This window comes from Trichechus manatus, unplaced genomic scaffold, assembly GCF_000243295.1.
Source record: "Trichechus manatus latirostris isolate Lorelei unplaced genomic scaffold, TriManLat1.0 scaffold00102, whole genome shotgun sequence".
Taxonomy (NCBI): Eukaryota; Metazoa; Chordata; class Mammalia; order Sirenia; family Trichechidae; genus Trichechus; species Trichechus manatus.
Window position 1 is genome coordinate 3002160 of NW_004444038.1, and position 17184 is coordinate 3019343.

Consider the following 17184-nt stretch of genomic DNA (forward strand, 5'->3'; position numbering starts at 1 on the left):
TTTTGTCACAGGGCCTACTTAAAAGTTGGTCTAAAGCGTGACTTAGATTTACCTTTTTGCAAATTTAATTATTTTTATGTGCTCATAAAAGTGATATACATTACTTGCTGAAAATAGGGAAACAGGAGAAAAGTACCGTTACACATAAGACAACCAATTAGATATCTCACAGCACTTTCTTCTCTTAAAATGTATAAATATACTTTTTCAAAATAGCAGAATCACACTGTACATACAAGTTTCATATTTAGTTATTTACTGTTTCACCTACATTTATCAACTACTTTTTGGCTATGGAAAAAAGCACTGTATACATGTGTTATAATCCATCTAACATCCTTATTTTTGAATTTTCACTGTTAAATGATCTGGGAGAACATCTTTGTAAATCTATTTGCATCTGATTCAATTTCCATGTGAGAAATCCTCAGAGGCGTAATTAATGACGGAGTATGACCATTTTAAAGGTTTCTGGTATTTACCGTTAGGTCTCTTCTAAAGTGGTTACACCCATTTAAACTCCCAGGATCACCACATTTTAAAAAAAACAAACAAAAGCCTTTTCTAATGTAGTATCAGAGAAAAAGAAATGAGGGGGACATTCTTTGCTTCCTGTTGAGGTTGCGATATATTTTCAGGAATTCATTATTATAGATACTTTTCATTCTACTTGTGTGAATAACATCCCTTACACTTCTCAGGCTTCTGTTTTCTATAGGGGAGTTGGTTTTCTTTATTGATTTGTAAGAGGTCTTTGTATCATTCATTCACAGTTACAATGTTCAAGAAATCTCCCCCTTTCCCAGGGTACTTTCTTCTCCAACTTGTCTTTTCTCTAATCTGCTTTCAAAACCTCATCTCCCATTACTTTCCACACATACTTCTTACTACATATAAAGCTGGATTATCACAATTACTGCTACTTTTCCTGCCATCCCAAAAGATCTCACACATTCTTGCCTTTCTTTCTTCCATTCTGCTTCCCAAAAGATCTTTACCTTGCTTCATTTCCTCTCATACTTTGTCCTATTCCTAAATTTAATTTTTAACTATCCATTCAAGGCTCACCTCAAGGGCTATCACTTCTAGAAAGGTTTCCCAGGCCACTCCAGGGCAATATAATTTATGTCAATAATTTCATATTGCCCACATCACTCACCAAATTTTTCCATATTATTAGTTAACTTCTCCTGGAATTGACCTTGTCTCCCAACTGATGGATTAATTAAGAGAACTTAATGCCGTCTCCAGTTTTATCTTCAAATTGCTCCAAAATAGAGATTATGTGAATAGTTAAGTTTGGCCACATCCTCCCCTCCCCTTCTAGGGGCTACAGCGCTTCATATTCTTCTTGCTTTTTATAGTACATACAATAAACTGTACATATTTCTAGCATATTATGTTATGAAGCAAACAGAACCACTGGTTAAACTAGAAAAACTACCACCACTGAATACCCAGAAAGTCCCAAGCCATCTGTAACTTCTGTAAGTGTGGCTCACAGGTAAACTGAGAAGGCTGTCAGAGGGATATAAGGAAGCTCAAGCTATCCCTAGGCATCCAGCCATCCACACCAGGATCATAAGTGATCAAGATCTTAGCACAGCATCCACGTTGAGGAGCTCTGCTCTAGAAGTCACAATCTGTCATTCCAGGCCACCCACAAACTAAATCCTCTGTACCTATCTCTTGTCAGGTCCTAAAAAGAATTCTAGTCCAACCTGCTTGGCAATTATGCTTCAATGTTTAAAATATCAGTCATATTGTTCCTCTCTTCTAGAATGTCCATGCCTCACAAACAAGACTGTATTTATCCTTCAAAGATCAAATCAAGATTCACTTTCCATGCTGCTTTCTCCTACCTGCACTAAGATGCGCTAGTCATATGGAACACTAAAAAAACATGATCACGTATTTATGAGCACACATTGATATACCTTGACTCCTCATGCATCTCACATTCATATCACTTTTTCTACCTCAGTAGATTTTAAAGTCTTTTATCAGGAAAGCAGGATTTCATCTTCTCCTTCCACTGTAGCCTTCAAAATAACCAGGACAGTGATATTCAGGAAGAATGGATCATGCTATGTGCTCACTAAATTGCCTGGGGTATCTGCACTATTGTCCCTAATCTGGAGCACACTATTTTCAAAAGACCATGCTCTAGAACCAACTGCCCCGTTTTATCTTTTGACAATCAATCATGGGACACAATCTTTATGGTCCTCCTTCGCCTGCACCCCCAGCGGTATGCGCTGTTAATAAATTAGATCCACTCATATCTTTTTCTGTGCATTTATGAACCTTATGAACCAGTTCAAACCAGTTACGTCATGGCCGACGAAATGAAACTGCAACAGACTGGAAGTTTTAAACTTTGGGTGATCTGGAACAATAACTCTAACAGGAAATATTACGGGTCGAAGCCCTGGAATGAGAGACTCAGAAGAGGCAGAGTGAACCCTTTCAGGAGCCTAATGCATGAGACTGGATTACTGGTGGTAAGCAACACACAAAGCCATGTGGTCAGCCGCCATCTTTAAGCGGGGCACCAGTTTCTCACTCTGCTCAAAATCTGACACACAAGATGAATGGTTGCTATGCAATGCTTATGCTGCTCTTGCTCTCTGTAAGTTTCCAGCAGGGCTTCAATCAGTTATTTTTCCCATTCTGGTTCACGCAAATTTTGAAAATTCGGGGCTGTTCTGGCTTCGTTCCTAGCCATGACTGAACTGGGAAGAACCGATTCGAAGCCCTGTTATAAACATAGCCACACAATTTTTTTTAAAGCCATGTAAGTGGATCTTATTTATAACTTTTTTATTTTCAATCAACAATAATAACTTAGAGGAAATGTCTTCTTTTTTTAAAAAAAACCTATATTTATTTAACACTAGACAAACTTTTCTAGACCTCTCTCTAGAAACAACAGTCCCTCCTGGGTAAAGTCTTCATTCCTGGGCACGAAATATCACTAACTTTCCATCCAAAAAACTTTTCCTTGTAATCCCTAGCCATCCCCTTTGGTTTTTTGCAGTATTTATATCTACAGTCCCTTAATTCTAGCTTTCATCTTCCTCACACTGAGACTACTTCAAAGAAATTTCACATTCTTAAACGGTAAAACTCTTTAGACTCCAAAAACTTTATATGTGCTAAAAAATACAGAGAAATATTATTATATACAAAAACTGATGTGGAAGAAAAATAAATACAATATGGATCAGTCCTAAATGTTACCTCAACGTTCTTGTATTAGCTTATTACAACTTAAAATTGCTCTGTATGTAATCTCTTACATCACTCTTTACCATTTCATAATTACTTAAGTCTCTGTATTCCTTGCTAGCTTATAAACTAGAAATAAGAAACAGAATTTATTAAGTCTGGTACACTGTCAAAAATATACTATCTACTTATTCTGCCTGTGGTTAATGCACTTGGCTGCTAACTGAAAGGATGAAGGTTCAGGTCCACTCAGAGGTGTCTCAAAAACAAAAAAAGGCCTGGCAATCTACTTCCAAAAGTCAGCCACTGACAGACCTACGGGAGCACAGTTCTACTGACACACCTGGAGTTGCCATGAGTCAGAATCGACTTGACAGCAACTGGGCTTTTTTTTAAACTGGTACCTTTTTTTGTCTAGTGGTTGGTAATAATTCAACTAATGTGAAGTGAAATGTTACCTATTAGCTGGTTTAAGTACCTCCAAGCTTTGGTGTTTATTGTCTGGTTTTGTTTTTGCTTTCTAGCAGAGAAGTATGAACGGAGTTAGAAGAAATTTAGAATAAGGGATGAGGAAATAAAGAGTTATTACAATTTCACCTCAGGAAACCCGTTTTAAACCACAGGAAATTTCGGCATTCCCTCCACATTAGAGATAAGGAAATTTCTGGATGCCCCCCAAATAAACTCTTCTGGTAGGCAGCAGCTAAAATCTAGTCAACTACTCCTCCTCTTGCCCCAAGCCTTTAAGGTAGCCCTGAAAATTAAGTCAAAATACAGAGCACGAAATCATCCCAGAGGATGTGAAAAAGAATACAGCAAGTGGAAAATACTTTTGTACTGTACACTTACCAGTTTGGCTTGTGCTTCTGCAATTTTTCGGTTATTCTCTTCCAGTATTCGCTCCAGCTCCTCACGTTTTGCACGTTCTTCCTCCTAAAGGGGAGGACAGGTTAAGATGTTAGAAAAATAAAATGTTTATTTTTATTGATAAATATTTACTATCTTCCTCTGAACTTTTTTGATCTGACTTACAGGGTAGCTTTATAGCTACCTCTGTCTGACAAATGATAAACTGTGCAGCTACTAAAATTGGTTTCTAGCACTAAATTTAAATCATCCCTCCCAGTCCAAACAGCAACCAACTAAACCCTCCCTAATGATAGTTTCCTGGCAATTATTACTAATACTTTAATATCACACAAATCAACAAGGACAACTACAAAACTGGAATAGTATTTACCAAATTAAAAAAATAATACATAAAATATAAATAAAGTGAATATTTGTCTCACCAATTATGTATACCTACGTATTCTTTACCTATACTCCTTTAATCAGCATTAAAAGTTGAATATTTACTGTCTTGTCCAGTGTCCTGCAGAGTGTGCTCCTCGGCTGCCATACGCGCCAGCTTCCTCTTTAAAATGATTTGTACTGTTAGCTTGGCAATACCTGCATCAGCAGCTCAACCATTTATAAAGAAACAACATACAAGGAAGGCTGAGCTGAGGAATGCAGATGTTTATGGTAAGAAGGAACAAAAAAATGTAATTCATCATTCCTAAGGCAAACAATTAATAAGAAAAATACATTTACTGTTAGTGAAAAATACAAATGGTAATCCATACTTCATGGAACTAAGGGCTTCTTCCATGGGGAAAATGGACTTAACATTCAGATGTTGACAATTTCAATTTCTAAAGGCAGCTTATATTGTCATCTACAGTCTGAACTGTAATTCAGGAATCCAGGGGATGCATGGTCAGGAAATAAAATTCTGTAATTTATTTTTTCTTGGAGAATTTTAATGAGGTTTTATAATGCAAACTATATGAAGACTGCTTGAGATTTGGGCAGTGTTCAGATCACAGCATACATATTCAAATGGTTTTAGTATTTGGGAAGACTGTCAGAGGGTTGTGTCCGTGTTAAAAAAAAAAAACAAAAAACTGTTAATATGAAACAAAAAGCAAACGAAGAGAAAAAAATCTTACTATGATTAATAACTCGCTACAAGACAGCACCATTACTCCAAAAATATCTTCGTTATTAAGCACTGATGTAAAAATTTCATACATTCAATTTTACAGAGCCTGTGAAATCCACTATAAACAAAGACATATATATCTAGTCAAAGACAGCACAAAGAAAAATGCATTTTAAAAGCTAAGCTTACTGGAAAGCAAAGAGATTTAATATCATGTCAACTTGTCCACAATAATGCCGAGGTTAAAAATGACAACGAGTCATATATTTTGAGTAAAAATATTTAAGTTCAAGAACACATTACTACAGGATTTTCTACGGCACACACCAATAGAATTCATAGTCATTTATGCAAACTATGCTGAGGGACACTCAGTGCTGTAAAATAATTTGCCTTGAGTGTTTCAATGACTTTCAGCAAGTTTTAGGATCCTGGAGTAATTAGTGCAAACAAGCCATAAAGCTTCAGTAGCAAATTACTGTCTCACAGAAAGACATTTTCAACTTCTGCTCCAGCTGCTGATAAAACAAATCATGTGTTTAGCTTGACTCCAGACAAGGACAACCTGTTCCTTCATAACTCTCTAGAGAAAAAAAGGAGTTGTTAGTAGATACTAAAAAAGTGGATGAATAACCTGGACATTTTTCCTAAAAAGATTTTTTGAAACAACATTAGGAAAATGGAGGGACTTATGATCAGAATGCTAGAATTAGTCCATTGTGCTGAAGCAGGGTTTAGGGAAGGAGGTGAGGGATAAAAGGAAAAAAAGAAGAGTAAGAAAACCTATTTATCAAAAGCAGGTGCTGTCACTCAGTGTTAGGCCCTGCTCTTTTTAATCTGACTGAAGGCAAAGAGCCTCTCACAGTCTAAGTAACAGAGTGATAAACAGAAAAGAATATGAAACCACAGGTGGATTTTAACTTTTCCCCTTTACCACTCCCTGTCTCCCCACACCCTCCCAAAAAAGAAATGTAAGTCCTGCAGCCATGGCAAAAGTTTCAAACACTTCTCAAATATGTAGGCCAGTTCCATTAAATCAAAGTGTTCCTTGAATATGTTTTACGAAAATAACTTTGAAGCTTCAGTCAGCACTTCTGAATAGGCTAAAAAATTAACTTTCGCAGCAATGTAAGTTTAGATGAGAAAGGAATGAGATAGTCTGTATTCCATCTCTTTCTGAACTGAGCAGGAGGTACAACCCGACACTGAAAGTTTTGCCATGGACTGTCTCTACTTTCCAAACGACCGAGCGTTACCTCTCTAGCTTTTTGTGCTGCAAGCTCAGCTTGTCTCTGTCGCTCGAGTTCTTCGAGCAACTGCTTTTCCATGATGCGCTTGGCTTCCTCCACCCTTCGGAGAACTTCTCGCTCAATCTCATCCTTCCTTTTCTCCAATTCTTCCTCTACCCTCTTTGCCACCAACTCTTCCACTCTTCGTGCTGTCTCTTCCTCGATGAGCTTTTCTTCTATTTCCTGCTGCCGACTGGCAAACAAAGTTGAAAAAATAACTTAGATACTGTAACAAATAAATCTAAGAATTTCAATTTCAGCAAAACTAGTTGTAAGTTTATAAAACCACTGAACCAATAAAACCACTGATGATATATTTTAATGATTCTAGAATTCATTTTCATGCAGCATTTAACGAAATAATAGATACCAAGATGGTAAGTGATATAGAAATTCAAATAAATATGAAATCATGTTTCTTTTCTATCATTTCCTAAATACAAAAAGATGGTTACATACAAAGAACTTACTTCTTAAGTTTTAATTTAGAAACTGTAGATAAATCTAAAGTAGGAAATCTACTTTTGTTACCAATTTTATGAGAGGACAAGCTGTTAAAATATGTGATTTGCTCATTTGCCAATCCACTCAATCTAAAGGTTGAGCTACAGAGCAGTCAGGAGACATTACCACATAGCAGGCAGTTCAAACTGGCTACTCAGGTTTCTTCTCCCCCTAAAGCAATGATGGAACCCTGGTGGTGCACTGGTTAAGAACTTGGCTGCTAACCAACAGGTCAGCAGTTTGAATCCACCAGCTGCTCCTTGGAAACCCTATGGGGCAGTTCTACTCTGTCCTATAGGGTTGCTATGAGTTGGAACTGACCTGACAGCAACGGGTTTGGTTTTGGTAAAGCAATGCATAGAACAAACAGTAGATTTGGAGAGATTCAGGCTCCTTTTAGTGAAAATACAGACCAATTCATTCTGGCTCTGAACTTTATGCTATACCTTCTTTTCCTTTTGTTAATTTTCAATTAAAAGCTCCTCCAGAGATGAGAAACTGGGTGAAAATGTATTTTTTTAAAATTATCAATTCTATTAAAAAGTTCAATGAAGTGTGATACTATTAATTTGATTATTGCGTCTAGTCCAAATTGAAGATTTAATATGAAGAATAATATAAAAGACCACATAAATATTTGATTACAAAGTAAATGATGATTTTGGGTACACTGGGAATATATTAAAATTAATTTCACAGGTTTCTTTTTATCTTTTTAATGTAATTATTGGAAAAATTTAAATTACATACATAGCTCACATAATATTTTTATTGGACAGCAATGTTTTAGACAATCAATAATTCGTGGTAAATGAATGAATTCAGAGACTATGGAAGTACACCAATTCCTCACTTACTGACATGGTTAGGCTCCAAAATGAAAATTGGTGTTATGTGAAAATGGAGGATGACCACATCAGATTACAAAATGGAGGGTGGTTACATTGTTACATAACTGCCAAACCACTGAGAATCATGGCCCAGTCAAGATGACACATCATCTTAACCATCATAGCCAGCGTTACTCTCGCCTCACACCTCAGCATTCATTACTGCCAGACGTATGCTGTTAATGCACGAAATACTCGGACGGATTTACTATTGTCATAATTGAAAAATATCAAATACCTAGACAGTTAAGTGAGGAGTAGGTGTAAATCTAAATCCTCAGAGGCCAATTTGTTTCAACTTTCTCACAATCGAAAAAATTAAAAATATATAACACATTTATAGGTTTTGATGACTCATCTGACACACACATATGTGACAGTCACCTATTTATCTATTTGGTAAAGACTGAACTGGAATCGACTCAACAGCAACGGGGGTGTATAGTTTCTAAGTGACCTTTAAACACTCCAAACCATTTCAGCTCAACTCCTTTTTTGGGGGTGATCCAATTCCCACAACTGCTTTCATTCTCAACTCCTGCTGTCTATTCACAGTGATACCATACTAACACTAAGGTAGCTTCAACATTCTGATTTATTTCAGTTTCTACATTTATCCTCTCTACATTCTTCTGCCAAGTACAGTAGCTTCTTGACAAAGCCTATTTTTCCTCACTGTTTTGTGCTCATGGGTACTTCGAGGGACCAAGTACCTTTTCTGCCTCTGAAGGTTTATTGGGAAGCTGGTGCATCAGTGACAGTGAGTGCTGCCACAAGGCAAGGGCCTTTATGACTGTCTGAAACCAAAGAAACAGGTGTGTGCTGCAAATTATTGTTTTTACAGGGTATTGTACGAGGTGTCTGAGTTTTTGGTAGGAATAACAGAAATTTTGAAAATTTTTACTTGTTACACATACGTACCGACAGACCCCAGTAGGGACTCTGAGGTACAATTAGTGGTACTTCATATGTACCATTAAACACTTAGCGAAGGCTTGTGGGAAGGGGTAAGAAAAAGAAAATCCATACTACCTACCAAAAATTCAGACACACTCAATGATTCAGCATCCTTCCATTAATGAAAACACATGGTATCAACAAAAAATTCAAAATAGAAAATACTTGGTTCATGAAAAGACTATAGAAAATTATATAAAAAGTTTTACATAGTTGCAATACCCATTTCTAAGGATTCTATTGCTTATTTCTTAAATACTGCCTACCAGATTTACTGGCAATTTTCATTTTAAAAAAAAGGATATGAAAGCCTAAACTTACTCTAAGTGTGCTCCTTTTCCTTTTAAACTTCCAGTCAAATACAGTATTAAGAGTTGTTTCAATTAAGCCTTTATCTATAAACCAAAAACCAAACTCAAACCCATTGCCGTTGAGTCTATTTCAACTCACAGTGACCTTATAGGACAGAGTAGAACTGCCCCATAGGGTTTCTAAGGCTGTAAATCTTAACACAAGCAGACTGCCCACCTTTCTCCCATGGAGGGACTGGTGGGTTGGAACCACCAAACTTTCTGTTAGCAACCAAGTGCTTAACCACTGTGCAACCAGGGCTCCTTTTATCTATAGCAGGCTCCATTTAAGAGAGCAGATAGCTACCCCAACACTAAAGATACATCACCAACACTATCTAAAGGAAATCAAGCAGCAATTTCCACGGAAATTAAACTACAGATCTAATGAATATTTCAAATATGAAAAGGTTGCTTCTCTGTTTTACCCAAAGAGAAAGAGAAGAGTGATAGATAAAATAAGTAAGGCTAAGTTTGGCCGATAGGTATGCAGGACATTGTAATGGTCCATCTACTTTTATATATGTTGGAAGGTTTTTATAATAAAAAAATTTTAGAGTACACACCCCCCACCATACTTTTGCTAGTTGGTTCTCATGAAATCAGTAAATGTAGAGAAGTCTAAGAAGAAACTAAAATTTTCAAAAACAGTACAATTCAACTCTTAATCAATGCTAAGTGGAGCACAGAATTGACAACTCAAAAGGAGAATGTAAAAACAATTCCGATTAAAATTTTCCACACAAAATGGAAAAAGGAGGGAAAAAACTAGGATAAGGTCTTAGGTTAGCTTATCAGTAGAAAAGTTGCCAAATTAACTCAAGATTTTGTTAAGGGAAGAAGAGGTCTCACGCATATTCCAAGCTCTGCCAAGCAGTCCCTAAGCACTAACACCAGCAGAACGGCTAGCAGGGCCACACTTCTGTAAGATTTGGTCAGTCAGGAGACAAGCCTAAATGAGTCCATAGTTTCTCACAGCAAAAGCCAGGTCTGCATGGTGTCACCTCCCTGTGTGTCTAGTCCCACAGATCAACACCGAACCACAAGGGTCAGATGACAGGCAGCCAAGGCAGTGAGGTGCTCTAGCGAGGAGCCAATTCTAACTGCAGCTCAGACGTTTTACAGCCCAAAGGGGAGGCAAATGCCATAGAAAACCCCATGCTCAATTGAAAATAGAACAATGAAAATGGCCTTGTAGAGTTTCTCACAAGGCTACTTATCTCCCTTTATTCCTGGAGGAACCACAGGGCATCCCGCCATGACTCCAGGCGGACTGCAATTAAGCCTTGCTGATGTGTCTTATGCGGAGACACACAAGGTCAGGGCGGCACAACAGTACTCTTCCCCTACAAGTATGAGCAAGAATGTAATTTTTGTTATTGCTGCTATTTTGGTAAGGTTAAACTGCTACTCCCGTAATCAGGAAAAAAACCTTCTAATCAATTTTTAAAGCCAGCGCTGAAAAAGTTAAAGCTCAATACTACCACTCTACCACATATAAAATTCAGAAAAATAGTGGGCAACATGTACAGCTGAATTAAGCATGAGTTCATCTTCAATGACAATCTCTCATCATAATCAGTGATAAAGCAGCTGTTAGGCTAACTGCTGTTAGATGCACCGAAACTTTCTTGAGAAAAGAAGAAGCTTTAGGTCATTAGTCTTGTACAAAAGATCTTTCACCTAATACTGTTCGCTCTCTGCTTCTTACAACTACTACAGGAGCTGCCACCCACCCCCATAATGTTCTTTTATTTCTCCCATCTTCTCCTCAGCCTCCCTTGCTGAATCTATTCATTTGCCAAGAATCTGTAGTACTGTTGAAAGGACTGACTGAAAATCTTCAAATTTTTCAATGAAAATGGTATAACATTATTAGTGGCCGTTGAGTCAATTCTGACTCATGGTGACCCCATCTGTGTCAGAGTAGAACTATATATAGGGTTTCTAATGGCTGTTTTTCAGAAGCAGAGTGCCAGCTCTTTCTTCCAAGGTGCCTCTGTGTGGACTTGAACCACCAACCTTTTGGTTAGCAGCAAATGCTTAACTGTTTTCAACACTCAGGGACTCTGGTATTAACAGTTGTTGTTTGGTGCCCTTGAGTCAGTTCCGACACTTAGTGACTCTATAAGACAGAGCAGAACTGTCCCACGATGTCCAAGGAGTGGCTGGTGGATTTGAACTGCCGACGTTTTTCGTCAGTAGCTGTAACTCGCTGTGGCTCTCAACCACTGCACCGCCAGGGCTCCCTGGTTTAACAGTAGGACCCCATTTTCTCCCTGCTCTCCGGTATTTGCAGTAACACACAAGTCTTAACTTCAAAAAATGGTGACTACTAAAATGCAACAGCAAGGGTACAGCACTACGTCACTGCTAACAGAGACTATGACTTGGTATGGGGCAAGTACCAGTATTTTAAAATCTCTTAAAAATTTACAAACTCTTAATCCTAGGGACTTCTAGGAGTCACTTAGTAACATAAGCAAATGGCATTTACATAGTTAAGAGCTCAGCTGCTAACCAAAAGGTTGGCAACTCGAATCCACCAACTGCTCGTTGGAAACCCTGTGGGGCAGTTTTACTGTCCTACAGGGTCGCTGTGAGTCGGAACCCGCTCGATGGCAACAGGGTTTTTTTTTTTGGTTGTTGTGTGCCGGTATTGTCGCTGTGTGCCCTCAGGTCTATTCCAACTCACAGCAACCCTGCTGGACACAGGAGAACTGACCCACAGGGTTTCTAAGGCTGTAATGTTTGCGGGAGCAGATCGCCAGGTCTTTTCTCCTGTGGAGTGGCTGGTGGGTTCAAACCACTGACCGTTCAGTTAGCAGCTGAGCACTTAACCACTGCACCACCAGGGCTCCTTTACATAGTATTACTAGTTACCAAATACTGTGCAAAGTCTATATCACGTCTCATTTAAATCTCACAACAGTCCTATGAGGTGGGTATTAATATTCTCATTTTTAATGAGGAAATAGAGTTCAAGCCTACTGCACATGGCTGAGATGTGACTCTGAACCTAGGTAAACCAAAAAGCTAAGATCTTAGGCACTATACTACCCAACATTGTTCCTCCGGAACAAATGTGGGAGACAAAAGATATGCATAAAGGTTTAACTACAAAAATAATTATTTAAAAATTCATAAAATTCTTAACATCAGCTAGCTATTATGCCACAATGCTGTCTCAAAGCCCTAACCTCCAGAAAGTAGTTCAATACACTGAATTTGCTCATAAAAGCTCTTCTTTGCCTACAATGAGTTCTTTAAGATTTCTAAGAATCACTCCTATAGATCCCATACAGACACTCTAATTTATTTAGATAGCTACAGCACTGCTCCCTTTTTAGCTTTAGAAAGCTCTCAATCTGCCATGTGGTTGAACACTAAGGATAACAGTAGTAAGTTACTATGCCATTAACATTTTTCTGATTTGCTTTCTCACAAGTCATTTTCAGCTGACCACTTTCAAAAGTTAACACAATATGCATACAGCATCTCAGAAGTATACATAAGAAAATGGTAATACTGGTGGCAGGGGTGGGAAGAGGGGGCTTTTTAAAAAGGTCTATGTCTTAATACATTACTGTTATATCTTATAGGGTCACTCTTAAAGTCACCAAGCTCGGTCTGGCTGTATTATACAAATTATATTAAATAACATTACTTAACGAGACCCACTATATGTCAAGCACCTGCTAGATGCTTTAAATTAAGTGCACAATATCTAACTCTCACAATAAACAAGATAGACATGATCTCCATTTCAAACAAGAAAATAAGCTCAGAGGTAGGTGACTTATTCAAGGCCTCAGAATCACGAAGTGGCAAAGCAATCTGGTTTCTGATTTTAGCAGATTTCCTAAATGGTTAAATTCATTAAGTGATTCTTATTTTACTGTCTCTCTCCATCTAACACTGGATTTCTTAAAACAACCCGTGACACTATGCATTCTTCTAATACCACTTCTCTACTTCCACCATAGACTTTCCTTCCTCCTCTCAATTATATATACAGATGCTCCATAAGTTTTAGTTCCTTGAACTCAACTGCTCTTCTTCACCTCTCCCTGGGTCATTCCATCTACTCTCAAGGTTTCAGTGACGCACGTTAAGACCTCCCTCCCCTAGGCTTCAATCCCCCATATAAACTCTGGATAAACTCAGTATGTATCCAAAACTAGTGCCAACAGTGGAAGTGTCAAATGGAAACTCCCTTTTGATTTCTCTCTCTCCTTTATCCGCTACTAACCACATTTCTAACGTTTTAACCAGTGTTAGGACACATAGTAACTACTTAAACATTTGGTGGATGAGCTGCTATAGTAGCACTACAGAAACACTAGAGTCAACCTTAATGCTTTCTTTGCCCTCATATCCAACATCCCATTTTATTTACCGTTTCTTAAATCTGTCCCCTTTCCATTCCAACAACTGCCCTCACTTAGAGACTCACTGCACGCGTCTCTTAGCTAGTTTCTATCCTCTATACAGCAGACTGCTGTTTAAAACAAAAGCTGCCATGCCATTTACCTGCTTAAAATCTTTCTCTACTTTTACATCACCATAGGATGAAATCCAAGCTTCTTAATATGGCATACAAGCCAGCCCAGTATTTCCAAACTCTATTTACCTCTCCAGTCACTGTATGACTTTAGTACTTTAGAACTTCACGTCCAGCCAATTGATCACACCATTTTAAGACCATTTTCCCCCCTTTCCTTTACTCTGGTGGAGGTACAAGGGAAAGAAAGGTTTTAGTCTGTAGTGGTTAAGAGCTATAGCTGCTAACCAAAAAGTTGGCAGTTTGAATCCACCAGCACTCCTTGGAAACCCTATGGGGTAGTTTTACCCGGTCCTATAGGGTCACTATGAGTCGGAATTGACGCGACGGCAACTGGTTTTTTTTTAATGCCTAGCCTGACAGTCTCATATTCTTACATGCTCCACTTATTCTTCAGGACAACTAGGTTATTTACCCATCCAGGACGCTTCCTTTATACAATCACATCACTATTGATGAATTTGCTACACTGTATTATTATCTACCTAATTAACTGTCTTCAAGCCAATCACCTTAAGGGATCGAACATTTTTTATATTAACAGCACCTGGCACCTGCATTGAACTTATTAAATGCTCAATAAATACTGGTTGAATGAAGACAGACAACTACTTTCCCCCCATCCCCATGACTCCAAAGCCTATGTTTTTTCCCTTATCAACCCCCCCAACCCCCGCCAATCATTCCAAAACATTAGAACATATTTAGTGCCTGCTGTACAGCACACAATTCAGCTTACAGGTGGCTACTAGCCCTTCCCCCACCAAGGTATAAATGCTAATGGCAGTTTGCTGCTTCTCTCAGACTGGAACTCTATTCTGTTCTATTTCCCATCATTTCATCCCTGGATTTCTTCTCTCTGTCCATGTATAGCTTACTAAATGCTTCTAATTGTTCTTTGTATAGTAAGTTTCCTCTTCTACAGATCTTCACTTTCTAGTGAAAGGCAGTCCACTGGAGCTTTTCTTGTTTCCATATGGAAAAATTATCTCAGGAATGTGTCAAGTAATTTTTCAAACGTTTTTCTGTTGATAGTTATTTGAGAGCTACATGTTTACAGCTGAGCTTCTTGTTCCAGACCAAAAAGCTAGATTCTGCAATCAAGGTTTACCGTGAAACAATGACGTGTACTTGTTTTCATAGAGATCACTGACAGTTTCATAAAGTACAAGACACATGAATGAGTTGCTGCATGTTTTAAAAGTTGTTGCACATGTTTTAAAATCATGGAACGTCAGCAGCAAAACAGCTCCAAGTACTGATTCTTCTGTTGTCAGTGTTCCAATCCCCTACCTCTTCGTAAGTTTTCTTTTAGAAATAAGTTATGCTGCAAAATCTACATAATACAAATCCCACTGCAGAAAAATTTAACCCCCTAGAAAATTCCATATACATAAATTAGTTTCAGGAAAATCCTAAATTCAGTAAAGCAGTTTCTAAACATGCACTGAGGAAATGAACAAGGATGGCTAATTAAATCGGGAGAGCTGGCACACCCGCCTACCTCTTCTTTTCAGTCTGGCTTTTGGGAGATGAATATCCAGAGCATTAGAGTACCATGTTCTTAAAGTACAAAACCAAACCCACCCCTGCATTTTAAAACCAAAGATTCATTTATCTGAGATCATCCAGATACCTGAAAGGCAACTTTTTCAGAAATACATTTTTTTTTTTTTACCCAAACAAGTAGAGAACCTTACTGTAACTCTAATTTTCCCTATATAAAAACTCTACACACAAGCAACGCAAAAATTAAAAGCAAATATTGAAGTGTCTTCTAAACAACAACCATACTGTAAGGACCGCACATAAATTTCCGACAAAGGAATAAGAGGCTTTGACTGGCATGGTGGTTACGCGGGACATCGTGTCAGAACTCACTTAAGGTTCGTGCACCTTGTTTTTAAATCTCAAAAGAAGAAAAAGGGGCGGGGGGGAAGCATGGATAAGTGCAAAAGGAGCAACCTCCCACACCTTCACCAACATCAATAAACTGAAGTAAAAAGTTGTTTCTGTGTGTACTCTTGGGCCACGGAAGTGTTTTATTCCAGTACATTAAGCCCTGCCCCGAACTTAAGCCTTTAATATAAGGATGCTGCTGGTCGGCAGGGACTCACGTCGGTTAACTGACTAGTACTTCCCTCCAGTGATTATCAATCGGGCCTGCAAACGGTCCCCGACTTCCTCGCCGACCAAGCTCCCCGACCTCACTCTGAGCCCCACCCCCTACTTCCTGCTCTCGCCGCCTCTCGCGCCAAAACCGCCTTCTCCACGAGAAACCCATCCTGCCCAAGGCCCGCGGTGTCGGTCCCCGCAAACTCGTGGGTCTCCCGGCACCGGGGCTTTCCGTGCCCCCAGGCGGCCTGCACCTCCCCGGGCCGCCCCGCGCCCCCCGGAGCCGCCCCCCGGCCAGCGCGCGCTCACATTTTTCGCTGTCGCTCGAACTCCGCTTTCTTCTCCTCCTCCTCGCGTTTCTGCTTCTCGTCCAGGCTGCTCCGCTTGCTCACCGTGCGCCCGAAGATGTCGATGCGGTCGGGCGGGGACGAGGCGCGCTCCCGTTCCCGCTCACGCCGAGACACGGCCGTGTTGGTGGAGCGCGAGCGGGACCGCGACTCCCGCCGCCGGTTCCGCTTACTTTCCCGGGATTTGGAACGCTTCCGCACTCGTTCCTTGTCCCGGGACCGCGATCGGGACCGGCTGCGCTTCTTGTTGTGTTTGCTGCTCTTGGTGTGTTTGGAGCGGGACGAACTCCGGCTCCGAGACCGGCCCATCCTTCCAGGCGACGCTGAGACTAACCGCTGGCTTCGGCCTTGAAATGCTCCCGGCTTCCCTCGCCTCAGCCTTCGAACCTGAGGGGACCGTTCTGTCGAAACCAGAGGAAGAGCTACCAGTCAGATGACTTTTTACCGTTGTTTTCGGTCGACAAACGCCACGAAGGCCGCCTCGAACGACAAGGCCGCAACGAAAGACTTCCCTAAAATGGCAGCTGGGGCCGCACCGGCTACCTTTCCCACAATGCCCAGCGAGAACGTGCCGTCGCGCGGGCCCCGCCCCCTGACGATTGTTGCCGAAGGCGCAGCGAGGATTTCCGAGTGCGTTCGGTTCTTTCCGCGTGTCCTGGCTGAAGTCTAAGATGCCATAACCAGAAACTCACGTGTTTGCTGTAGCATATTTTTGTTTTCTGGTAAAATTCATGTAGAGTGAATTCATCATGTTTTGGTGCAAGTTAAGTCATTCCGTGTTGTGAATTAAATTTTGCCTGGTTGCACAGTGGTTAAGAACTTGGCTGCTAACCACCACGTCGGTAGTTCGAATCCACCAGCTACTCTTTGGAAACCCTATGGGGCGGTTCTACTCTGTCCTATAGGGTCGCTGTGCTTCGGAATCGACCCCACAGCAGTGAGTTTGGTAT

At 39.8% G+C, this 17184-nt stretch overlaps 1 protein-coding gene across 2 annotated transcripts in view; it reads right to left on the reverse strand.

The window, feature by feature from the left end:
* The window catches only part of ARGLU1 (arginine and glutamate rich 1), a 29097-nt gene extending 12310 nt beyond the window's left edge, over window positions 1-16787 (reverse strand). Inside the window, exons 1-3 of one of the 2 annotated variants that reach the window (XR_002825080.1) lie at window positions 16197-16787; window positions 6475-6700; window positions 4081-4648 (exon numbers count right to left, since the gene is read on the reverse strand). Coding sequence is in view for 1 of the 2 variants with exons in the window: in XM_004382934.2 (XP_004382991.1) it covers window positions 4081-4164; window positions 6475-6700; window positions 16197-16543 (657 nt within the window). In the remaining variant the exon portion in view is untranslated. The remainder of the gene's footprint in view (window positions 1-4080; window positions 4649-6474; window positions 6701-16196) is intronic. The other variant, XM_004382934.2, reaches the window with a different exon arrangement.
* Window positions 16788-17184: the final 397 nt, after the last annotated feature.